We start from the raw sequence: 26,432 nt of genomic DNA, 5'->3' as shown, positions 1-26,432 counted from the left end.
CTAAACCTCAGGTTTTCAGCTGTTAAATGAGGGGGATATTTAGTACTATTTACAACTGTTAACTGTTAAGCGTTAATGTATGAATGACCCTAGCACATAGTATGGGCTCAATAAATGTTAATTTCTTTCTCTTATGTACACAGCTGGCTTTACCTTATTTTGGAGGGAATATATTTTCTGAAAGTTCAGGCCTGGGTAATTCCAAATGACAATCTGAAAAGAATGTTATTGGCAGAAGTGAACAAATATGAAAATGTTCTCGTAATTAAGGTCCTAGGAGAGTTACATGGGACACCCAAGAGTAAGTATGATCCTATCTTTGAAGACAGATGCATCATAGAATCTATCACTGGTGAAATCTAGGGACTAGCTAAGGTAGCCCACCTGACCTAGTAGGAAGGCATGGGGAATTTTATTTTTCTGCACTCCTTCTCCGGAAAGATGGAGAGTCACAGTGAGTTTTCCACTATTTGATAAAGACAATCACTTTCCACACATGAACATTCTACTTTAGACAAGAGTCAGACAGCTGTGGGAGACCTGTGAAGACATATTTCAGTTTTATTATCTTTTAGGCATAGACGGGTATGTTAATCCATTTCCACAAACAATTCCTATAATCACATATAGGGAGTGAACCTTGAACCTGCAAAACCTGTTTCCTGTTGCCAAAGAGTTAAATTGGAGAGCCGAAACCTCAAAAGTTGAGGATTTGGAATTCTTTTTCTTCTTAGCATCTTCGTGCATGTGGCTGCCATTAAACAAGTAAGCTTTCCTCTTTATCCAGGCACTGAATCGATGGTAATAATGTTGTCTTTTTTTTTCCCGGCAAACTTTCTGCTTTCGGTCCAGAGCTCTGAGTTTCTCATGTTCTGCTCTCGAGGTTCTGACAGCTGTTTTTGGACTTAATTAACCATTGCAAGTGGAAACCAAGAAATAATTGTAGCATAACTCTCTCTTTCTATTGTCATGTTACTTCTTTCTGCAAATATATCTTAGAAGTTAGACTTTAAACCTTTGATCTCCCACACCAAAAGAGAAAATAATATTTATATGGAAGTAATTTTATTTTAGTGTTTGTGATTTATTGTGGAGAGCAGGTGTTTAAAAATTTTAGAATTTCTTTAACAAAATTCTAAAGAGAAAATAAAAAAGAAATCACAGTATTTACAGAGATAACAGAATGGCTTAGCCATGCAAAACAAATAACTTTGGTTTTTCCCCTTTTACTTTGGTTTAAATGTTGACCAAGATTCAATTTTTTTTCCTGCCAAATAAAACTTCAATAAAAGTTTAGAGGCAAAATAACGTATTTTCTTTTTTTCCCATAATATTTTATACAGCATCGAGTCTAAGAATATTTTATGCATTTAATCCATACCAATGCACTACGGAAGCTTTTATTAAACGGAGTCACTATTGCCCAGACAGTAAATGGTTTACAAATGTACAATAACGTATGTTTCTAAATAATGCAGAAGTGGCAAAATATTATTCCTATTCTCATCTGACTTTAATTTTCAATTTATTTTTCATTGCCTTCATAATTTTTTATTTCATGAGTCTAAGAAACAAACACCAGTTTTCCTTTTCCTTTCAATAACATAGTTCTATACCTAGAAATCTGATGTTCATTTATCTTCCCTTTAAAGTTGTGTAAATCCTGGGAAAGAAATCGCTGTGCAGTGTTCTCCCAGAAACCAGGCTTCTGCTTGAAAGAGCAAAGTTTAAAAGTCTAGTCACAAGTAGCCCATATCCAGTCTACTTCAAAAAGTTTCCATTTATACTACCACCCTAAAAATTTCCTCAAGCATAAAACATGTTTATAAAGTTACAAATTTGAATTTAACTAAAGATACATAGACATTTTATTATTACACTTTCATGTACTGCTTGATAAATTATGTATCAGTTAAAAACACTAAATTATCTCAAGGTGCATTCAATATCTGTAGGGTAGTTAACAAAAACACACACGAAAAAAATATATATTCTATATTCTGTGGAAAATAACACAGCTTTGATAATGACCACTGTTAAAAACTCCAATTCTGATTGATATCTTTTTAAACATGAAATAGGTATAATTTTAAGGCAGTGGATAACCCAAAGGATTTAACACCAATTTGTAATTATAGTGATTTACATTGTGATCTATGAAAATGGGAATGTTGACCATGATTTTTCCAAACTGTCTCTCACACATGCTTGTGTTTTTTCTTTTGACAGAAAATAATTTATTAGCAGGTGTCTGTAGAGGTAAGTGCTACCAAATTCTGTTTTATGTCTTTTTCAGAATAGGTAAAATTGTCAGTTTGGGAGTACCGTTATGTATGTGTGTCTATATGCATCTGTGATTTATTTCTGAGAGTTCGCTGGTGGCATATCAAAGAGTCGGCTCCTATGGTGTCTATCAGTCTGACTCTCGGCCTCCCCTCCCTTGTGATAAAAATCACAGTTTTTAATTAGGGCAATATGAGTGTCCCCAATCTTCACAAGCTGCCACCTTTGGGTTTTAGGTGCTTGTGAGAAAGTTTGGGGCATTACTGATAGCAATCAGAATCAGAAATGTACCTGCTCAGATTATCCATATAAACAACTGAAATAAAAACATTACATTATACATCAGATTAACAGCAACTCTCAGAACAAAGCTTACAGTGTATAAAAATAGCTACGTAAAAAATTTACATAAAAGGCAAACCAAAAAGAAATCCTCAGTGCAGACATTTACGGAAAAAAAATTGAACCAAACACAACATATGACCTATTATCATGGCTGCCAAAACTTGTTCTTATTGTTTGTAATTAAATTTCATTTGTTTTACTTGAGATAATTCTCTAAAAACCTGTGACAGCTTGGTAGAATGAACTGCTTAATACTTGAACCATGAATTGCTGTCAATGTCTTTGTTTATGTCTTAAATACAATCCACGTTCATGCTTCAATTGGTCTATATGATTTTTATCTCTGAAATGAAAAAAAAAATAATTTAGATAAGCTTCCAAAGCAATAATTTTTTAACATCAACAGATACTTTGTACTAAAAGTAATTCAGTAAATTACTTTAAAGGAGGGCCTTTTATAAAACTCCATTGTCCCCAAGCCCATCTATAATCTCAGGCATTGCTGCATCCATTCTACAAATAATTTTTGGAATTATTCAGAGTTTTCTTTTTTTTGTAAAATTAATACTAATATTACAAGTTTTTTTTCAAGAAAATATTTCATTGCATTTCTCTTTAGGTTAAAAGTACACTCATTTCTTCAAATCACACTATTTCGTGGGATTTGTCTTCAAGTACAGTTTTTCATTGAGAAGTTATACGATTTTGAAGAAAACAGTAGTTAAAATCTATGTTTACAAAGGACTGGGGAAAAGAACCCTAGAGAAGTGGAAAAAACAAACAAAAAAAGTCATGTGGGAATGCTGCATACTTGACTTCCAATGAAAGGTGAGATAGAGAAGCAATCCAGTTCTGATTCCTTTCACCCCATCAGTTTAAAATCCTGGCTTTCAGATTTTAAAAACCAAGTCTTGTTTCATTTATTCTATTGTTCTCCCCTGTGTGCATCCTTTTAAATTCAGTACTTTCTCACGCTCCATCCTTACTATGGGATTAACTTGGATGACCCACTCAAATTGTGACTTGTGGTTTATTTATAATGAACCCGAGGTTTACTGTGGTGGTTGGGGCTTGTCATATCATATTGGTAAGCTATAGTAACAGTTATTCTAAAGGACACATTAATAGTCCAAATGGCTCTTCTATTTGCTTGGTTTAAGGGAACACAAATAAAAAGAAAAACCTCAAATTTCAGGTGGCAATGCCATGGAAACATACCTCTTTTGAGATTGTCTTAAAAATCACACACAGCTATTTTATATGTTAAATATATATAACATATGTAACAGACATATGCCTCTACATATGTGCATATAGATACATGGATACATATATACACATACACATACATATACTACCTATAAAAGCATATGCGTATATGTATACACACATGCACAAGTTTGTTACACTTTTCATTAAAATGATTTGGGATATTGGCTGTATAAATACACTCACGCTTTTATTAAATACCTAGATTAAAATTTTTTATTTTTTTATTTTTATATTTTGAGACAGAATCTCATTCTGTCACCCAGATTGGAGTGCAGTGGCACCATCTTGGCTCACTGCAACCCCCACCTCTTGGGTTCAAGTGATTCCCCTGCCTCAGCCACTGGAGTAGCTGGGATTATCGGTGCTTGCCACCAGGACTGGCTAATTTTTGTATTTTTAGTAGAAACGCAGGGTTTCACCACATTGGCCAGGCTGGTCTGGAGCTCCTAGTCTCCAGTGAGCCACCCGCCTCAGCCTCCCAAAGTGCTGGGATTACAGGCGTGAGCCATTGCACCTGGCCTAAAATTTTCATATTTTAAAATTATTTTCATAATCATTTATTTAAAACAAATCTAAGGTATTACAATCTGTTCTTACTGGACCCAAACACCAATTCAAAAAATAAAGCTTCTTTGCACTTAAAGTTTTTGCATTAAAATATAAAATGCTAATTGAATGTTAACATCTCATAGTTGGTGTTTATTATTCAGAAGATAATGATTATTTTGAGGAGGGAGTGGGGGAAACTGGTAAGTTTCCATTCTTCCGAAAACACTTTCTGAGTCACGAAAGTTTCCTTTCGAAAAACTCTCTTCCTGTTTTGAGAGAATGTGGAAAAATAGGAAAGCTTTTACACTGTTGGTGGGAGTGTAAATTAGTTCAACCATTGTGGAAGGCAGTGTGGTGATTCCTGAAGGATATAGAACCAGAAATACCATTTGACCCAGCAATCCCATTACTGGGTATATAGCCAAAGAATTATAAATCATTCTACTATAAATGCACATCCACATGTATGTTTATTGCAGCACTGTTCACAATAGCAAAGACTTGGAACCAACCCAAAGGCCCATCAGTGATCGACTGGATTAAGAAAATGTGGCACACATACACCATGGAATACTATGCAGCCATAAAAAAGGGATGAGTTCATGTCCTTTGTAGGGACATGGATGAAACTGGAAACCATCATTCTCAGCAAACTAATGCAAGAACAGAAAACAACATTGCATGTTTTCACTCATAAGTGGGAGTTGAGCAGTGAGAACACATGGACACAGGGAAGGGACCACCACACAATGGGGCCTGTCAGGGGGTGGGGGGCTAGGGGAGGGACAGCATTAGGAGAAATACCTAATGTAGATGATGGGTTGATGCATGCAAACTACCATGGCACGTTTTTACCAGTGTAACATACCTTCACGTTCTGCACATGTATCTGAGAACTTAAAGCATAATAAAAAGAAAAAAAACCCCTCTCTTCCTGTTTTGAAAGCTGTAATTATGGAGCATCTTAACATAAAGGATTTCATCTTTAAGGATGTTTCCTACTTGCCAGGGAATTATTTCTATGAACCTCGTACAGACTACTCACCTGGACAACTAGGACAGTTTCTCTCTTAGGCTTCAGTTTTGTGATTGTTTTCTTCTAACTTTTTGTTTTCTTCCATATTACCGAGGTCTTTGTTTACATGTTTTGATGCAGTCCTGTAAGAGAATTAAATAAACTTCATCATATTGACACACACATGTTCAACTTTTATATTTAATTTTAAGATTTGAATTAATGTATCTTTGAAAAGCAAATGTTTTACAGCAAACCGCTAGGCAAAAATTTCCACATCTGTGAGCCTTGACTGATAATGGAGCACATTCTACTGAAATTAGCTTGGTGATGGGGTTCCAGTAAATGTATGCTAAGAGAAAAAAAAAATCAATTATTTTGAAAACAGACTATACAACACTTTGTGCATCATGTTTTTAGCTAGGTTATTTTTCTCTCCACTTTCTGGGAAGTAACTCATTTGATAGTGTAAATTTTTGTTCTAAGCGAATTTTCTCCAAAAAAAATTTCTTAAGGACATTTCATGAAGGCGCGTTCCCTTCTGGTGTTCCCTATCATGTATCCCAGTTGAGCTAACGCCCTATGTCTATCTTTATGAATTCTGTTTTACTGAATACAACAACAACCAGATTATTGAGACCAAGTTTATGACAGAACATCGACAACAGAAGCTATAGCAACTCTAACGTGGCTGGTTCTCAAATTATGGTCCCCAGACCAGCAGTATCAGCATCCCCTGTGAACTTGCAAGAAATGCAAATTCTTGGGCCCTACACTAGAACTACAGAAACAGAAACAGAAACTATGGGGATGGGACCTGCGATCTCTGCTAAACAACTCCTCAGGTGATTCCACTCTCTGCTACAGTTTGAAAACCAATGCCTTAGTGGCTACTTTGATTACCCATGCCTAGGCTCTTATTCTTTAAGACATTAAATCAGATTTTCTTAATTACACAATTAAGGTTTTGTGGCTAACTAGGAGAAAGCAGAACAAATGGTAGCTGTATGTCCAAGAGTGCACCCCTTCCACCTTCCCTCCCTCCCTTCCTTCCTTTCCTCCCAGCATCCAGAATAAGAGACAATTGCAGACCATTATATGACCTTGCAGTCTACTTCCTGCCCAAAGGCTACTACAACCTGAATTCTCACATAATAGTTTTACCTGCTATTGTAATTTGTACATAAATGGAATCATCTCAGATTTATTCATTTGTGTTTGCCTTTTATTTAAACTCAACCTTAAGTTTGTGACATTCATGTATAATGGTGCATATGATTATAGATTGTTCATTCTCATTGGTCTATAGGATGTCATAGGGTGAATAAACCACAATGTATTTATTTATTTTACCGGTGATTGCTATTCTTGCTCTTTCATTCTTCTGGAATTTCAATTCTATACATAGCTTAGACATGTGTGTGTCCACATGTTTCTTATGCTCTTGTTGGTCTTGGCTGTTCTTTTTCCTCTCTGTGCTTCAGTCTATGTGTCTTCTATCGATGTGTATTCCAATTTCCTTTTCCTGTGCTCTGCTGTGGCCCATCTGTGTTAAATTCATCCACTGAAAACACAGTGTTTAATATTATGTCTTTCAGTTCCCAAATGTCAATTTGATCCTTTAAAATCAAATTGACATTTTGGAACTGAAAGACATAATTCTTTTTCTCTTTTCAATTATTGCATTTGAATTCTCTACTCCTTTTATCTCTTTTGAGTATCTTTTCTTATACATTTTCTTATATATTTATAGTTATTTTCATTGTCTTATCTATTAACTACAATATTCAAATAATTCCGTTATTGTTTGCTTATCTTACCTACTTTTTCTCTAGATTATTGATTGTATTTTCTTGACTCTTTGCATATCTTGTCCTTTTAAATTTTGCTGACCCGATGAACAAAAGAACTGTAGAGACCCTACAGAATGTTATTTTCTATCAGCTATGGCTCCCCCTTTCCTTTGTTAGGCTAAGGGGCTGATTACACAATTCTATCAGGCTATTGACCTTTGTTGGAGCCCCACTGCAATTTTAGTAAAATTTGGTCTACCTTTGGCTTGCTCCTATTCCTAAGGCATGGTTCTTTCAAGCTTCTAATTGACATCCTAGAAAGAATCCCTTTCTTTAGCTCAAAAAATGCAAAGAAATCCAGCTTTTCCCTTCAAGCTCTTAGCTCATTTCTCCATCCATCTGCCCCAAGGAAACACTGAGATGTGAGAAATCTCTTTAGTTTCCTTGACTTGACCACAAACTCTTTGAGAATAATAGCCATGTTTTATTTATATTTTATCCATAGCACATAATACAGTGACTAGAACATGGTAGGCATCCAAAAGATCATTATTCTACTAAGTTGAACTGACATGATCCTTTATGTCTATTTCCTTCCACTGTTCCTTAATATATTAGTGTTCACCAATATGAAGTCCATACATACCCAGCTGCTTTTTTCATAAGCAAGTTGACAAAATACTACATTGAAATGACAGAACTTGAGTGATTCTTAATCCAACCTTCCCAGATAGTTCTGCACAAAATTATATTCATAAACAGGTCTTTGATTATTCTAATATCTACTAAGTATATATCCTAATAACTATAATTTCTATAAATCAGTAAGATATTGTGGCAATTTAAAAAAGCCACATAATCCCCAAAATCTCTTCTGTCCTCTCTTTTTTCTTCCCCTTGTCTTCTCTCACTCCTCTAATTTTTTTCTCCATTCCATTCCTCCTTTCTTTTTCTTTCTACTTCTCCTTTTGCTTTCTCTTTTTGTCTGTTTTCTTTTAAACTCACTTCATTAACTGCCACTCCTTTCATCTAAAGTAAGAATCATAACTTGTTTGGAGCAACTAGAGAGTGATACATAAAGAAGTCAACATTCAGTTGGTAAATCCTAAAAAATAAAATTAAAAAAAATCAACAATGTAATACATCAGGACAGTGACTACTATAATATAAATTGCAATTTTAATTTTTTTAATCTGCCTTGACCTGTATAGTAAGAATAAAGTCATATTCTCATTGAGGGTGCAAATGATTTCACAACCTTAAAATAAAGCATGGGCTACAAGGAGTTCTGTTTTGAGTAATACTGAAAAAAAAAAAAACAAGTGTACTTTGTTAACTCTACTATTTATAACAATTATAAACCCTCAGAAAAGTACAGAATGAAGTATGTGAATGTATTTGACAGTGACAAAAATAAAGTAGAAATTGAAAGAAAATTTTACATGGCTTTTCCTCTGAGGGCACTTCTCAGCTTGGGAGTCATGGACTAAGTAGACCAAAAGCTGGAAATCAAGGAAGAAAAATCTTAGAAAGGAGACAGCCACAGGGTGGCAAGAATTCCAAATTTGTGTATACACTATGATAAGCTCCTTGGATGACCCCCTGAATAGCATATGTGGGAGAAATTTCAAAGAGCTTAGTGGAAAGCAATACCAGAAGGCTTAGAAGCCTGATAGATTTTTAGGTACTACCCACACAGTTTGGAGTTGAACTTCACCAAGCCAGAAGTGCTTAGCAAACACATCAGTCTTTGTATTGAAACCCCAGAAAAAACAAGAAAGACTATGTGTCAGAACTAGACACAGGCTGGGCTCAGTGGCTCACACCTGTAATCCCAACACTTTGGGAGGCAAAGGTGGGTGGATCACTTGAGGTCAGGAGTTCGAGACCAGCCTGGCCAACATGGTAAAACCCCTACTAAAAGTTTTTTGTCTAAAATTTTTGTCCCTACTAAAAATACAAAAATTAGCTGGGCATGGTAGCGTGTGCCTGTAATCCCAGCTACTTGGGAGGCTGAAGCAGGAGAATCGCTTGAACCCAGGAGGCGGAGGTTGCAGTGAGCCGAGATATTGTACCATTGCACTCCAGCCTAGGTGACAGAGCAAGACTCCATCTCAAAAAAAAAAAAATAAAATAAAATAAAATAATAAAAAAATAAAATAAAAGAACTAGACATTCATCCTAAGACAGACATGGAATACAAACCATAAAATTAACCATCACAAGCGCAAGGTGACAGTAGAGTAATTAGCCAGTAATCTAATTGTCTGCTAGGAAAAATAACTCATATCCTTTAGAAAAATATAACAGAAATTATAATCTAAAACATATCACCCACAAAATCCATTATATAGTAAAAAAGTTACAATACATACATAGAATAGAAAAATGTAACACAAAGTCCAGGGAATGTCCTTAGGTGACACAGATTTACAGATTTTGGAATCAGCAGGCAAGAATTTTAAGTCAATTATATAATACTCACTTAATGGCTTAAAGGAAAATTTGGTAACAATGAGAGAGCAGATGGAAATATCAGCAGCAAAAAATGTGAACAAAAATAATTCTATGACTGAAAACCAGAATATTGATATTGAACAATTCACTAAATGCTCTTAACATCAGATTAGAGGTGGCACAAGAAAGCATTAATGAACCTAGGAACAAAATTGTAAGTTACAGATTCTGGAAAACAGAGAGAAAGAAAACAGTAAAAAAGTGAGGAGATGGTGGAGTTCAGGGCAGTGGAAAAAAAAAAGTGAGCAGATCTTCAGTGGCCTGTGGGATGATAGTGAGCAGGCTAACATATGCTGACATACATGTATTTGAAGTCAAACAGAAGAGAAAGAGAATGAGGCAAAACTATATTTAAAGAAACAATGAGAAAATTTCCCAGATTTGATGAAGCCCATTAACTTGAAGATCCAAAATGCTCAGAAGTCCGGAAGGAGGAAATGCAAAAGGAAAAACACACTCAAGTTAATCATAGACATACTAACCAAAAGCAAATATAAAAAGAAATGTTTGAAAGCGCCACAGAAAATTTGTTCAGGAGAACAATAACATAAATAACAGGTGATGTCTCATCAGAAAAAAAGTGCACACCAGAGATAATTAAACATCTTTAAAATGCGGAAAGGGAAAGTTTTAAACCCCAAATTTTATATCAGTGAAAAGATCCTTCACTTAAAGGCAAAAGAAAGACATATTAAATTAAATGAAAAGAAAGTAGAAAAAAGTATCACCAGCAGACCTTTCCTAAAGGAAGCACTAAAGGAAGTTCTTCGAAGGGAAGTAACACCAGATGGGAATTCAGATACGTAAGAAAGAATAAAAAAATACAGATTGTAGATATGTAAAATATTTTAAAAGACAACTAACAGTTTAATATATATGCTTTATATGCATATATATGTAAAACATAGTTGATCTTTATAATATATGCAGATAAAACAGATGTGACAATAATAGCAACAAAGATAGAGGAAGTTAAATGGGATTATGCTTCAAAAATCTTAGATTTTTAACATGAGTAGATTGTTTTGAGTTCTTATTGTAATCCTTATAGCAACCACAATAAACGAACACAAAGAGGTATAGTTAAAAGGCCAGTAGAGGTATTAAAATGTAATACTAAAACTTAATTAAGTAATTCAAAAGAAGGCAGGATGGAAGGACAGAAGATTCCTAGAAAACAGATAGGGAGGTGGTCTTACATATAATTGATAATTATCAGAGATAATGAGAGATATTTTGTAATTACAAAGGTTTCATATATAAGGAAGTTATAACAATTGTAAGTATATGTACCTAATAAAAGTATAAAGTAAAAACTGACAGAACTGAAGGGAGAAATAAATAAATATACAATCTTTATTGAATGATTCGATATCACTTTCTCAATAATTGGTAAGACAATTGTACCAACATTTAATATGTATGATCCTGATGAAGTAAATAGTACAGTTGTCCCTTGGTATCAGCAGTGGACTGGTTCCAGGACCTCTCTTGAATACCAAAATCCACATATGTTCCAGTTGCTTCACTGGGCTAGCTCTCTTGCCATAAACATGTATTTTTAAGAAAAAGAATAAAAGAACAAGTATTTTCTTTCATTGGACAACAGGTAGCAAAGTACTCTGATCTGTGTGATTTCTAAGGGAAAAGTCACTAGTTGCACTTGATGACAATCCAGGCTTTGTGCCTGGAAGTATTTTCTGGTGGTGCCAAAAATAAGGACCCAAGCAGAAAACAGAGTTTTCACTGAGTTGAGAAGGCAGAAATCATACTTGGCTGGAAGGAGATGATGAAAATTGCAGGAAAGAGGTAGAGTTATGCAAAGAAAAGAGCATGAGAAATTTACATAAGCATTCCTTTGATTCCTTCTTCAAGTACTAATTTGGATACATCCATCATAATCTAGTTTAAAACCAAGCTCCAAAAAAAGTTAAGCTGATCCATAAGTAACTTGGCTACCTGCCAAACAAAATTCAAAACAATATAACATCCAAATTTCCAACATCCAAACAAAAATTGCTAAACATACGAAGAAATAGAGCAATGTGACCTATAATTGGGAGAAAAAATGAATTAATAAAACCCTACAAATAATTAAGTTAGTAGGCAAGGATTGTAAAATAGGAATTACAGAAGTTTATAAGAATTTAGAGGAAAACATTAGTATAATAATAAGAGAAAGAGAAGACTGAAAATAAAGTTGAATATTTAGAACTGAGAAACACAGATCAGAAATGATAATTTCATGTATGGGGTTACTGGAAGATCAGATATTGCAACTGAAATAAAATCAGTGACGATTAAGTTATAGACATAGAAATTATGCAACATGAATCTTTTCAAAACAGTAAAGGCAATAAAAATTGAGACAGGATCTGTGGGACAATTTCAAGCAGTCTAATATATGTATACCAGGAGTCTTATGAAGAAAGGAGGGTAAACATATATGTTAAAAAATTGCTGAAATTTTTTCCAAATTTTCAAAAGCAGTGAAAAATAATATCCGATTACTTCTTTTTTCTCCAGAGATGGGGTCTTGCTCTGTTGCCCAGGCTGGAGTTCAGTGGTACAATTATAGCTCATTGCAGCCTTGGACTCCTGGACTCAAGCGATCATCCCACCTTAGCCTCTATTTTTTTTTCTTTCCAGACAGAGTCTTGCTCTGTTGCCCAGGCTGGAGTGCAGTGGTGTAATCTTGGCTCACTGCAACCTCTGTCTCCCAGGTTCTCAGCCTCCTGCATAGCTGGGATCACAAGCGTGTGGCACTATGCCTGGCTAATTTTTGTATTTTTAGTAGGGACACGGTTTTGCCATGTTGGCCAGGCTGATTTCAAACTCCTGGCATCAAGCAATCTGCCTGCCTCGGCCTCCCAAAGTGGTGGGATTACAAGTGTGAGCCACCCACCTGGCTGATCTCCTTGTGTAGCTAGGACTACAGGTGTGCATTACCACACCTGGCCAAAATCCAACTACTCCTCATTAAAAATAATACAAGCCAGAAAGCAATGGCACATCTTTAAGGTACTCAATATTCTAAGAAGTATCAACCTAGAAATCTGTACCCATGAAATTAGCAAACAAAATTAAAAATGAAATAAGAACATTATCATAAAAATGAAAACTCAGAATTTACTGGCGGTAGCAATGCACTCCCAGTAATGTCAAAGGAGGTTTTTCAGAATGAAAGTGATACACAAAGGCTCAGATCCACTAAAAATAAGAAGAGTGCTGGAAGGAGTAAATAAGTAGATACAAAAGAAAGTTTTCTCATAATTTTTAATTTTTAAAACAGATAATAGACTGCAGAGCATAAAATAATGACAGTGTGTTGTGAGGCTTAGTACTTAGAAGTAAGATAAATAACAACAATGGCACAAAATACCTGAAGGGGAAATAGAAGTGTATGCTTGTTACCTTCTTACATTACATGTGAAGTGATTTTGTATAATTTAAAAGAAGTAAGTAAGGGTAAGAAGATTTAAACAAACTATGATTCACCTTAACCTAATCCTAAATGACAATTATACAACACTACACCCATAAGCCCCCAACAAGTTTTTTTTTTCAAATGTCCGTGGAGTATTCACAAGGAAAAACTGCATGCTAGGCCAAAAAATAAATCTCAATGTACTTCAAAAGACTAAAAGATTATGTAGTAGGTTGTGTTGACAAAAAAGAATTAAATGAGAAATGTTTGGAATTTAATACAGGTCTAGTCACTTGACTTCAAGGAAGAAACCACAGGGAAACATTCACTGAATGAATAAGAAAACACAACATACCGATGTTTGTGGAACACAGGTAACAGTGCTGAGAGGAATTTATAATTTCAATGCTTGTCTTATAAAAGAAGAAAGTCTAATACTAAGAATCAAAATTTCTATTTCAAGAAATCAGAGAAAGGAGAAAAAGTGGAAATCTAAAGAAAAAAGTAGTAATGATAAGAGCAAAATCATAAAAAATAAGCAATAGAGATAAAAAAAGCAAAAAGTTATTTCAGGTCATTTTGAAAATCGATAACACCCTATAAAGACTAAGAAAGATAAAAGAAAAAATAAATTAGCAATATCAGATAACAAAAAAGGGTTATCACTATAGAACCCATAGGCGTAAAAGGGATAAAAAATTCTACTGACTTTTTTTTTTGCAAAAATGTCAATAATTTAAATGAAATGGATAAATTATTGAGGAACCTGCCAAAATTTATTCAAAAAGAATCAACCCTATATCTGTAAATTGAAATTTGGCCGAGTGCTGTGACTCATGCCTGTAATCCCAGCACTTTAGGAGGCCGAGGAGGGCGGATCAACTGAGGTTGGGAGTTCGAGACCAGCCTGACGAACATGGAGAAACCCTGTCTCTACTAAAAATACAAAAATTAGCCAGGCATGGTGGTGCATGCATGTAATCCCACCTACTCAGGAGGCTGAGGCAGGAAAATCATTTGAACCTGGGAGGCGGAGGTTGCAGTGAGCTGAGATCGTGACATTGTGCTCCAGCCTGGGCAACAAGAGTGAAACTCTGTCTTAAACAGAAAAATAAATAAATAAATAAATAAATAAATAAATAAACAAATAAATAAATAAATTTACATTTTGTTTCGAAGCAAGTTCTCATGAAGAAAACTCAAGGTCCAGTTAGTTTCATTATTGAATTCTATCAAATATTTAATGAATTAACAAACTCGGAAAAAGAAGAGGATGGGGCCCTTTTATCGATCCATTTTATAAGATCCACATTATTCTAGTACCAAAACTTGATGGGAATGTTATAAGAAAAGAAAATTACAGACCAATATTCCTCATGAACATAGACAAAAGAATTGTTAATAAAATGTTAGTAAATAGTATCCATCAATATATAAAAATTATGATACATCATAATAGACTGAGATGTATTTCAAGAATGCAAGACTGGCTTACCATTCAACAATCAAAGAATATAATTTACCATATTAACAGAGTAAACAATACGATTATTTTAATAGATATAGAAGAACATTTGAGAAAATTCAACGATTTGTTATAAAAACTACTGGTAATCTAGGAATAGTAAAAAAGTTATTCAACCTGATAAAGGATACGTTGTAGTAAAGAATTTGCTTCATCCAAAGAGATATCTGACCTTTGTTTTCAGTTTCTGGGAGGCAACATCTAAACAGTTGCAATTTTATGAGTTATACAGGCTTTCTTATCTATGCTGCTCCCTTAAATTACACCTGATAGCTTATGCTAATGAGATGTCTCAGGGCAGGGCCTTCTACATTAATCAGCCTTAAAGTGGGGTATAATGACACTAGAAAGACCAATCATAGTTTAAGGAGGGAACTTTCAGCTATGTGATATCAGCCTGACCTAAGGAGGAGACAGGCTGGAGGTTAAGTTCAATCAATTAATCTTGCCTATGTAATAATGCCTAGTGAAAACTCTGGACACTAAAGTTTGGGTGAGCCTTTCAGGTTGGTCATACTCCATGCTTCTGTCACACATCGATGCTGGTAGAATAATATATCCCTGAGGAAAATGGAAACTTCACATTTGGAATCCTCTTAGACTCTGCCCTATTTGTTTTTCCCTTGGCTGATTTTTAATGCAACATTTTCTTGTAATAAATATAAGCAGGAATATAAACATTTTAGTAAGTTCTGTGAATCTTTCTAGTGAATTATCAAACCTGAGGATTGTTTTGGGAAACACCAAAACTTGCATTTGGTGTCAGAAGTAAGGGTGATCTTATGTGCACTCTTCCGTCTCACTTTGTGGTTGGACCCTAGCTCCTTGCAGGTGGAGTCAGAATTCTTGGGGAGACTAGGTAATCTGGAGGACTATACCCTTAACTCTGCAGTTTGACTAACTCTGGATAGGGATATACAGCTAACATCATACATAATGGTAACTAACTATTGAGCAATTTCCCCTCTAAGACTGGAAACACGCAAAGGTGTCCATTCTGAACGTTTCTATTCAGCCTTGTATTGGAGGTGCCTATGAGTGCCAAAAAAGCAAGCAAAAGAAATATATGGCATATAGAGTAGAAGGGAAGGAGTAAAATTATCTCCATTTGCAGATGCAACCATTGTTTACATAGGAATCCACAAAACAACGAATATAACTACTAACAAGGTAATTTAGTAAGATGGCAGTATACATTTCAACATGAAAAATTAATCACACTTTCACATACTACTAGGAACAATTGGAAACATTACAAAATTAATTGTATTTATAATAGCTGCAAAATGTATAAACATACAGGAATAAACTTTTAAGGACATATCAAATGTCTACATTTAAAATTTGAAATATTACTCAGAAAAAAATTGAAAAGAGCCAAGTAAATGAGGAGATATATGATCATGGATTTGAAGACCAAATATTAGTAAGTTGTCAAATCTACCCAAATTCATTTGTACATTAAAAGCAACGCTAATTCCACAAAACTTTTTGTGGCACAGAAATTAGCAAGTTGCTAAAATTTATATGAACATGCAAAGAAATAAGACCTCTGAAACAACCAGAAGATTATCACAGTTGAAAGTCTCATACTATTATGGTAAATCAAGTTTTGACAAATGTGTTAAGGCTGAAAGAAAGTCCTTTTAACAAGTGCTGGAATGGCTTGATAAATAGATACAGCAAACCCAAAAACCAAACAAAATCCCACCTTTATCTCACACTAGACACCAAATTTTAGATAGATCATACCCTTCAATGTCAAAGTTTAAAAGTTTCTAGGAGATAACATAGGAAAATACCTTTGCCACTTTGGGATAAGCAAAGATTTCATATAGTAGACACAAAAAGCACGAACATAATAGGAAAAATTGATAGCTGTTCTTCATCGAAAGGAATAATTTCTGCTTATCAAAAGACAGCATTAAGAACAGGAAAACGAGGCTACAGACTGGGAAAAAATGTTCAAATATATCTATATATGTCAAAGGATTTTAATGCAAAATACGTTAAGAACTCTTACAAATCAATTACAGAAAGACAAATACCAATAAAAATCATAAGCACAAGATTTGAAGAGTCGCTTCACAAAGGAAGATATAAGATAGCCTATACATTTATGGAGCTTAAAATTATTAGATCTCAAGGAAATGCAAGTTAAAACCTAAACTAGTTATTAATTCACACCTCCTAGAATGGCTAAAATTCAACAGAATAACACCAGATTTAGGCAAGGATGCGAAAGAACTAAAACTCTCATATGCGACTGGTGGGAGTTGTAAGCAGGGTGACTATTTTGGAAATCTGCATGGCAGTTTCCCATAAACAAATGTCTGCTGGAAGATCAAGCAATTCCACTCCTAGGTTTCTACCCAAGAGAATAGAAACATATGGCTGCAAAAACCACTTGTATAAAAATGTTTATTTTAGCCATACTATTTGAAGTAGCCCAAACTGGAAAGTATCCAAATGTCCAAGAAGAGAATGGATTTTAAAGATATGGCATATTCTAATGATTAAACACTATCAGCAATATAAAAAAAGAAGGCACTCCTAGATGTAACAACATGAATAAATCTCAAAAACATGTTAAGGGGAAGAAGCCCATTATAAAAGAGTACATTTTCTATAATTCTATTTGTATGAAGTTCAAGATTAGGCAAACAATTTCTGGTCATAACAATTAGTCAGTGGTTTCCTAAGGAGACAGGGATGATGGGGCTGGACAAAAAAGAAGTCTAAGGGAACTTTCTGGGGGTGACGTAATGGTCTTTATCTTGAAGGGTGTAGTAGTCACTGCTATATACTGAATGTTTGTGTCCCCCTGAAATAGATGATATGACCATCACATGATTAAATTGTAAAGGTGGAGCCCTTATGAATGAGATTAGTGCCCTCATAAAAAGGACTTTGGAGAGCTCTCTTGCCTCCTGCCATCATGTGAAGTTAAAGCAAGAAGGCACCTCTATAAGCTAGAAAGTGGGTCCTTACCAGACACTAGATCTGCTAGTGCCTTGATCTTGAAATTCCCAGTCTCCAGAACTGTGGAAAATAAATTTCTGTTTTGTTTTTTTTTTAAAGCGACCCAGTTTATGGTATTTTGTTATAATAGCATATATATTACATATATGTGTGTATATATAATATATGTACATATTATATATTTGTATATGTATATATAAATATGTATATATATTATATGTTATATGTACACATGTATACATGTATATAAGTAATATATGTATATATTATATAAGTATATATGTATATATATAATATATACATTTATTTTATAATTTATAAAATATAAATTATGATGATTATTTATTTTAAATTTTCCTCATTGGTGCCTCTTTTTAATAACCTTAAATATGAGAGAAAATTTAAATTACAGGATCATAGTAAGTTACCATGGGAAGAAGTGCTAAAGGTGACCCTCTAGTCTAAGCTGCAAGGCAGAGAGGGGTCTTGGCCTTGGGGTCTGCAAGCCTAGGTTTTTATCTTCATGTGTTAAGTCTGAGCTCCAAGATCTTAGACAACCCCTTCTCTTAAGCATGCTTGTTCATCTATAAATAGGGGAAACAACAGGATTTCCTAGTAGAGCTGGTGTAAGGATAAATGTGATAGTGTATGTGAAAGCAGCTGGCAGGTTACATGCAGGGACTCACCAAATTGAAGGTGAGTCAGGGAGCTTAATGGCCAAGGCCGTAAAGCTACTGAGCAGCAGAAGAGAGTTTAAATCTAAGTCTCAACTCCTCATTCTGTGTAATTCCCTTAAGCGCAGTGTGTTTAAAGGGCTAAAGTTACTTTCAAATAACTTTTCAGAAGATTTAAAATCTTTTTTGGTGAGATTTTCCCAATATTCTATACTTGTTTTGAGATCTCAAAAGGGGTAGGGGACTGCTTTGGGGGTATCCCCTAAGTATGCCTTTAACTGAACAATAGCATAGTGAGAGGATGGAGGAGGCAGGACAAGTGAAGGGGATGACAGTGATAGGTGCAACCAGTAAATCACAATCTGGCTGGTATCATTTGGAAAAGTCCAATAAAATACTATAATAGAATTTTATATTTAGAAAACCAAAGCAATACTCACTTAAAATATTTCACACATAAAGGAGTACATGAGATTTTAGGTTTTCCAAGCAGGCTTTCAGTTCGTATAACAAATTGAAAACTCTCTTAGAGGGCGTGTGAGGCATCCTTATTTCTTGCTAGTTAGAAGAGTGTTTTCCGTGAGCATCCCTGCCTCACACCACAGAAGGTACCACAGCTGTTGGTATTTAGGACTGGCATCTTGGCAGTGTAGAGTTACCACTTCCAGCAAACCGGCCATTGACACCTGTGCAGGTAGTTAGGGTCATGCCCAGGAGTATGGTTATTTTTTCCCCTTCTTTGGTCACAGCTCAGTAGAAGGAGTCTCCCCTTGGGTCAAGTTTAATGAAAAACTAGAGGAGGACAGCAGGACACTAATCCCCACTAAGAGTTGTGAGCAATTTCTTGATTGAAGAAGGAAATAGAGAAGAATAAATAGTTGGTCTTATTACTACAACTTACAATTTTATAACCTTAGAATTTCTAAGACTCTACAAAGAAATTCCTCATGAAAATTTTATGTCTTTAGAATTTCTAAGACTCTACAAAGAAATAGGGAATGCGTGTGTCCTCAGTGAAAACAGAAAATGGCTTTTCCATCTTGGTCAAGAGTGAATATGACAACCATTAGGTAAAAGGCTGAGGGATCAGAAAAAACACAACTATACTGGATGTGCATGAAAACAGGAAGCCACCTGCATGCACTCAGCATCACAGCTCAAAATGTTTCTTTAGGGTAGATGATGGGACACATACAGCCTGGCTCATGCCAGAGAATGGGACTTTTTTGTTCCTTTGCCTTTGGAAAATATATTTAAAACAAGTGTGATCTTTTTTAAAAAAATGAAACGAATATATAGAGAGGGAATTTTGAAATATGAACACATTATATTTTGATGCAAGCCCTTTCTTCCTTGTGGAAACTTTCAGGTCACATGCAGCAGAAGAGGAGAGGGCCATGGATGGTGCTGCCCTCTGAGTGGCCGGTGACCCTGTGATTGACTAGATGGAGACTCTGGCATTTCCACATTGTTTTATTTCCCATCAAGTCCCCTCTATTATTTATGGTTTGATAAGATAGTGAGGTATTTTCTTTTCTTCCTTCTGGCAGCCTCCTAGGTCATGGGTAGAGAAAAGAGAGAAGTCAACGTTTGAATTAGTCTGACTTCTCATACAAGTGGAGAGAGAGGCTGTGACAGCCTGCCCTTAAGATCATACCCTTTCCTCCATAGTACCAATTGAATGCCAGTAGCCAATCAAAGTCAGAGCTAAAATTTTAATTCCAAAAAAGTCCTGGTAAGGCAGCAAAGTAGATTTGAAAATACTATATGGAATTTGGAACAAGATACTACTTATGATATCTTGAGCAGGTTACTCCCACTGAGACTTAGATACTACAAAATGGGGTTAATTGTATGTACCTCATTAAATTGTTGAGGATTTCAGTAAAAAATTACCAAAAAAAGAGAAAAACGGTAGGTTCTCATGCAGTGATAAATGAGAAAAGTCACTTAAAATGTGCTGTAAGTGGTCCTCCAGCACTATCTTTTCAATTTATTCAGTGAGGAGTCCCTCTTCTCTTATGAGAACATATATTTGCTTTTAGCTGAGTATTGACTGGGAAATAGAATTCAGTTAAAATCAACTTTTTTGCAAGATCGTGTTCCATATATTAAGAGACACCAACAGGAAGGATTCTAGAAAGGCTTAATTAACATTGTTAATTTTAACAATGTTAACATAACATTGTTTATTGAGGTTTCAGTGTTGTAGGCAAGTCCTCTTTAGCCCTTCAGCCAATTTAGGATTGTCTCTGTTTTCTTCCAAGAAAGTACTGGAATAATAAAGCATCGTATAAGGCAGAACTAACAAAGGGTATTTCTGACTTTTAGATTTTCGGATTATTTCTATATTACACACTAATTTTCATGAAAATAGTCTTGAGTTCCATAGCTGCAAAAGGTAAATCTCTCAGTAAGTTTCCAAGATTTACACAATGACTATTTTGAGATTACAAATGTTTGGTTAACACTTGCTTCCAGTTTAGTTATAGGAATTATGGAGGTCAGAGTCTCTTAAATACAACCAACCTTGAAATTATGGTCCTAATATACTTGTGAAGAAGTTTGTGGCTACATCACTCTGCCTTTACATTTTTCCTTTAACTTCAGCTCTTTTAATTTTTCATTAGTTCTTGTACTATGAGATATGCAAGATAGGAATGAATCTTAAATAGTAACATTTAACTTCCTGTAGAACTAAAAACCATGTTTGGAGGACAGGGATGAGAGAAATGGAAAACATAGTAGAAGGTAACCACTGAAATATCTCTAGTTCTTCAATGCTTTTCTGCCTATTAAACAACTAGATATAGGGTGGACTAATTAATGCCTTTTCCTGACTCTGATAGTTAATACCCTACATACATGGAAAAAAATCAGAGTCATCTATTCTCGTCATCAAAGCACCTTCAGTTTTTTTTAACAAAAAACTTCCATTGGGAAGTTATATGGATTAAAGCAGCAAAAAAGTCATGAGTCCTTACTCCTAAATGAATATGTCATTTCACAATGGGAAAAGAACACAATTGCCAAGTCTTTCTTGCTCCAGTTTTCCATTTTTGAAAATTATAATAAAAATATTTAGCTTCTATTAGTGAAATAAGGAGTGAATGCTGGCTAAATAGCCACTAGGTATATTAGCAAATGTACTCTTAAATTTTACTAGAAATAAAAGATGGTTTCTCTTATCTTTCTCCAATGACTTTTAAAATTATCAATGCAAAGAACTTAGCTAAATGTTGCTAAAATTTCACTGCTTTGCTAGCTGTATCACAAAAATGGCGTTAGACATTCTTAACTTGAAAGATCTTATTATGAATCTGAACTTACTCTGCATGAGCAGCTTGAAGGGTTAAGAAGACTAATTCATATTCCAAAAATGCTGGCTTATTTCAGAAGGCACAAGCAAGGAATAACTAATCAGGAATGCAAAGCACTCAGCAAATCTGAAGTATTCCACAAATTCTTAATAAAAAGCCTTGATGCTTCAGATGAGAATTGCAATTTATTACTTTGATTACCAATAATATCAACTCTGTCAGAGTTGGTGAACTTTTCGATTAGGTAACAGTTATTTAGATGAATGTTCAGATCAGGTGGTAGAAGTTGAGCTTAATTTACTGAAATACTTTAAAGGAAATGCTTGAGGCTTTCACCTAAAGACACCATGAAGTCAGTGTCCAGCATATATTTATCCATCATTTTAATTTGGGGTTACCACATGAAGAAACAAAGGAAAGAACACATACACACACACAAATTTATTTTATTCATAGAGGGACAAATGGTGTCTGATGAGATACTGGATGTTGGGGGTGCTCCAAGAATTTAACATTTATTTGACCCTAATGTAAAGAATTATAGTTTTTTTTTCCAGCTAATTTTCAAGGTACAGGGAAATTTTATTTTCATTATTTTAAGAAGTAAAATTACTGTGGAGTATTCAGAAGTCATAATAAAATGAAAATACCCTAGAACACAAGCTGTTGGATTTGTGAGTAAATTATCATGGATTATAAAGGGAGGATAAGATTTGAATATCAGGAAACCTGTACACACAGAAGGAGAACTTCTATAAAATGGATGTTGCCTCTGGGCAACTGTTTGCTTTTCCTTTCACTTACATAGCACAGGCCTTCCGAATTTTCTATGGATGCCATGGACACAAACCCATGTGAAGTGTTTATAGGTAAAATGTTCATTGAGGAAAAGAACATATTTGTTACCAAGTTGTGGTGGTTAATTTTATGTGTCAACTTGACTGGGTCATGTGGTACACAGACATTTGGTCAAACATTATTCTGGCTGTGTCTGTGAGGGTATCTCTGGGTGAGATTAACATTTGAACCGAATCAGTAGGCTAAGTAAAGCAGATTGCCCTCGTCTATGTGGGTGGGCCTCATTTAATCAATGAAGATATGAATGGAACAAAAAAGGCTTAGTAAGAGGGAACTTCTTACCTGACCACTTGAGCTGGGACATTTTTTCTTGCTTCCAGTCTGGGACTGAAACATTAGTTCTTCCTGGGTTTTAGCCCATGTGGGTTTCAGACTGGAACTTACACCTTCCTGGTTCTCAGGCTTTTGGACATAGCCTGGAACTACACATTAACTCTACTGTGTCTCCAGCTTCCTGCCTGCAGATTTTGGTACTTCTCAGCCTCCGTAATCATGTCAGTCAATTTCTTATAATAAAACTTTCTTTGTACACACACACACACACACCCTCTACTGGTTTGATTCTCTGGAGAATCCTGACTCGTATACCAAGTATTGGTGTGGGCTGCTTAAGACTAAGGAGAGAAAGGCCAAGATGAGGAGCAGTTGTGCCATCATGTGAGAGTGGACATCGTGTGCATCAGCGACAACACACAACAGGAGAAATGTTTCTGCCTAATGTGGCACAAAATAAAGCAAGTGAGAGAAAGTATGGTCTACTCCTTCAACACAAAGATTCTAAAACATCACTGCCTTAAATCAAATAACAATTCTGTGCCCTACAAACTATGTAACCTTAGGCAAGTCATTTAACCATTCTCTGCCTCAGATTTTTCAAATGTAAAATATGAATAATAATGGTGTATACTTTATAGATGTGTTGTGAGAACATAGCTCAATACATGCTCATGCTGCTGTGTGACTTCAAAATTTCAGAGCTTCTGCCTCCCTTGGATGGCAGCTCCATTTGAATATTGCTTCATTGGAACTGGCATCTTTACAAGGTGAGATCATGGGTCCTGATTTAAATCTGATTTTTCTTTTGATTCTCTTTTAAGTCAACTTTCTTACGTTTTTTAAAGGGGACATATCAGACATAATATAAAATTATGTCCAAAGTTCCACTAGCTATAGACATCCCATTGCAAAACTTAATTTACACATTTATAAGATAAGGTGGTTTAAAACCCATGTTTGAAACTAGCAGCATGCCGCAGAATCACCAGTGAAACTTTTTAAAAGTGCAAATGCTGGAACCCCACCCCTATCAATGGTATCTGAATCTAGGGTTGGGAGTGAGATGATGAGAAGTATAAGACATGTGTGTATGTTAAGAATCTTCGTTGGTTCATCGGATTTTCCTTATAAACCACTGTTAGATAATTTATAAGGTTCATACGATCTGTAATATCATGTAACTAATAATGTTTAACATCTCTAAAGCATTTTTAAAGTAGTCTTGGTACTTTGTCTAATCCATTTTTAAAAACTCAAGTTGACATAATGACATGTTTTTCTCTGATATAGACTCTTATACGGATCAAAGTCAACTAACTAGAATATGGCAGTAATAACAATAAGACATTCCTATCTCAGCAGCAGTTTCATTGCTGGCCAAATGTGTCACTGCAAAGACACCTGGCAGTCCCTACAAGATGTACTAGGTACTTTTAATGAATCTTCTCCAACCTCAACCAAAAGGTCTATGGTGGTTGACCTTTAGGAAGTATACGCTTTAAAAAATTCACTCAAGCACTGAAAAACTCAAATAATTGAATTCAGGCTATTGATTGAGACAAATAAAGGGACACATGTGAAACAGTATCCCAAACCACGTCCCTGACAAAGGCAGTGTAGTCAAAATTAGTTGAAACAAAATATATAATCAACCTGATTTGGGGATACATCTTCCTTATTGTATAAATTATATGCACGACTGGAGTGAGCAAAGTTAGCACATTGTATTTTCTCCCAGTGAAAGTCAATGAACGATGAAGATCTTTTTTCCACAACTCACTTTGACTTCTTCATGTACAGCCAGTAGACGACACCAGCAACAAGGGCAGCAAGGAGGAGACCAACAACGATTCCCACAATTAGTTTTGCCTGGTCATTCACCTTTTCTCTGTTTTCATCTGCAACAAAGAAGAAAAGTCCATGCAATTACAGACAATGCCAAGGATTTTCAGAAAGTCAATCTAGCTATTACTTTGTATTAAAAATGACTAAAGCTCACTACAGTAATTAACATGCAAACTTGTGATTTTTAAAGGGTAAAATTTTAGCATTCTTACTATCTTGTCTGATTTAGTATTTTAATTCAAGTCAAAATTGTGGACAGCTAAGAAAATTACTTATACCATGACACTTCATAAATCTTGAGCTGATAGTCAAGGAAGAAGAGTCGGCAGCATAGTACCTACCACTTATCTCGTCTGCCTCATCGTGTTCTGGAATACTTACTGAAATGAAAAATGTTAATATGAAATTAAAAACAAAATTTGTTGATATATGAAAGTCACCTTTACCATTATAGTATGATGTAATAATACTCAAAGATAAAATGTCTATTCTATAGCTAAGAGTAAAAAAAAAAAATCACACTTAATAAAGTATGACCTTGCCTACAAAGAAATTTATCTTGTTTTAAGGAGAGGAGCTACAACTGCAAAGATATTAATCTACCATAGAAAATTTCATAACTGATGACCTATAGAATTAATCTGAAATCCATATTGATTTTCCCACTATCCACCACCTTTTAATAGTCATTCTTTTTTTAGGGAAACAAGTCGGCACCTAGGAAGTCTACAGTGTGATGTTTATCAACTTTTCTCAACTTTCCTGCCCGATATAGGAGAATTCATTGTCATCCTCCAGTGTCAAGGACTTACCACTAGAGATGTTCTCAAAGTAGTAGGAGTAGAGGTTAAAACTGGGGATACCTCCGAGATTAAGAAGCAACATATATGATGTTTGCAAAGCTCTCCAAATGACTCTGATAATGCCATGCTCTTTGTCCATTTTAAGAATTCCCACTGTGTTGAATTATTATCTAGTATTAAACTCTATAAATAAACTTCAAAGTGCATGGGCATGCATCGGAACTGCCAGTGACATTTGATAAAATGCAGATTCCCGGACCCCTCCTCATACATGCTAAATTGGCATCTCAGGAGGCGCTCACTGAGTTTGAAAACGACTGTATTAAATGTTGATAAAGTCACTGCAAGGCCTAGAAAACTGAAGCATACCATTCAATGGGTTAACATAAAAAGAGAAACTTGTGTTCAGGAAGAAAGGGTAGGTTCTCTTCCTAGGTGGGACAAATCAATACTCACTGAATTGCATTCTGAGAAGTCAATGCTCCTATCTTAGAATTAAATTTGTTTGGTTCTTTTCTCCTGTCAATCCATTAGGCCTTTATATTCCAGTCATAATCTGTGAGGGACCATTATTTTTTGATGATTATTTTCTCCTAGCTCTTGCTAATTCCCAGCTAGTGTAGTCCTAGCCTGCTAATGTCATATACAGGTTTCCAACTGAATGAAGAATAAAAGTTTGGCAGGTCAGTTAACATCCTGTCCAGAACTGAGCCTCATTCTAGGCCAGTCCTGATTTAAGGTTGACAAAACAATAGGAACAACTATAGAATTGAAGATTATGGACAATTTCACATTAAATGACAATTGTTTTCTGAAGAAGCTGTTGTTGGTATGTATGTATTACCCTGATTTCAACATAGACAGATTTTTCCACATTCTCTGAGATAGTTTCACTTATCTGATTTTCGGCTATAGTTTAAATATGATATGACAAAAGGAACAATTTTG

The 26,432-nt window shown here is 35.0% G+C and overlaps 1 protein-coding gene across 4 annotated transcripts in view; it reads right to left on the bottom strand.

Moving 5' to 3' along the window:
- Nucleotides 1-543: 543 nt before the first annotated feature.
- The window catches only part of ALCAM (activated leukocyte cell adhesion molecule), a 209,605-nt gene continuing 183,716 nt past the window's right edge, over nt 544-26,432 (bottom strand). For 2 of the 4 annotated variants that reach the window (XR_010155670.1, XM_054680840.2), the window contains exons 13-16: nt 25,023-25,061; nt 24,617-24,734; nt 5,495-5,607; nt 544-2,971 (exon numbers count right to left, since the gene is read on the bottom strand). Coding sequence is in view for 2 of the 4 variants with exons in the window: in XM_054680840.2 (XP_054536815.1) it covers nt 5,520-5,607; nt 24,617-24,734; nt 25,023-25,061 (245 nt within the window). In the remaining 2 variants the exon portion in view is untranslated. The remainder of the gene's footprint in view (nt 2,972-5,494; nt 5,608-24,616; nt 24,735-25,022; nt 25,062-26,432) is intronic. The other 2 variants (XR_010155671.1, XM_054680841.2) reach the window with 1 other exon arrangement.

This window comes from Pan troglodytes, chromosome 2 (assembly GCF_028858775.2).
Source record: "Pan troglodytes isolate AG18354 chromosome 2, NHGRI_mPanTro3-v2.0_pri, whole genome shotgun sequence".
NCBI lineage: Eukaryota > Metazoa > Chordata > Mammalia > Primates > Hominidae > Pan > Pan troglodytes.
The sequence above is the reverse complement of the archived record's forward strand: the minus strand, read 5'-3'. Positions and strand labels throughout refer to the sequence as shown.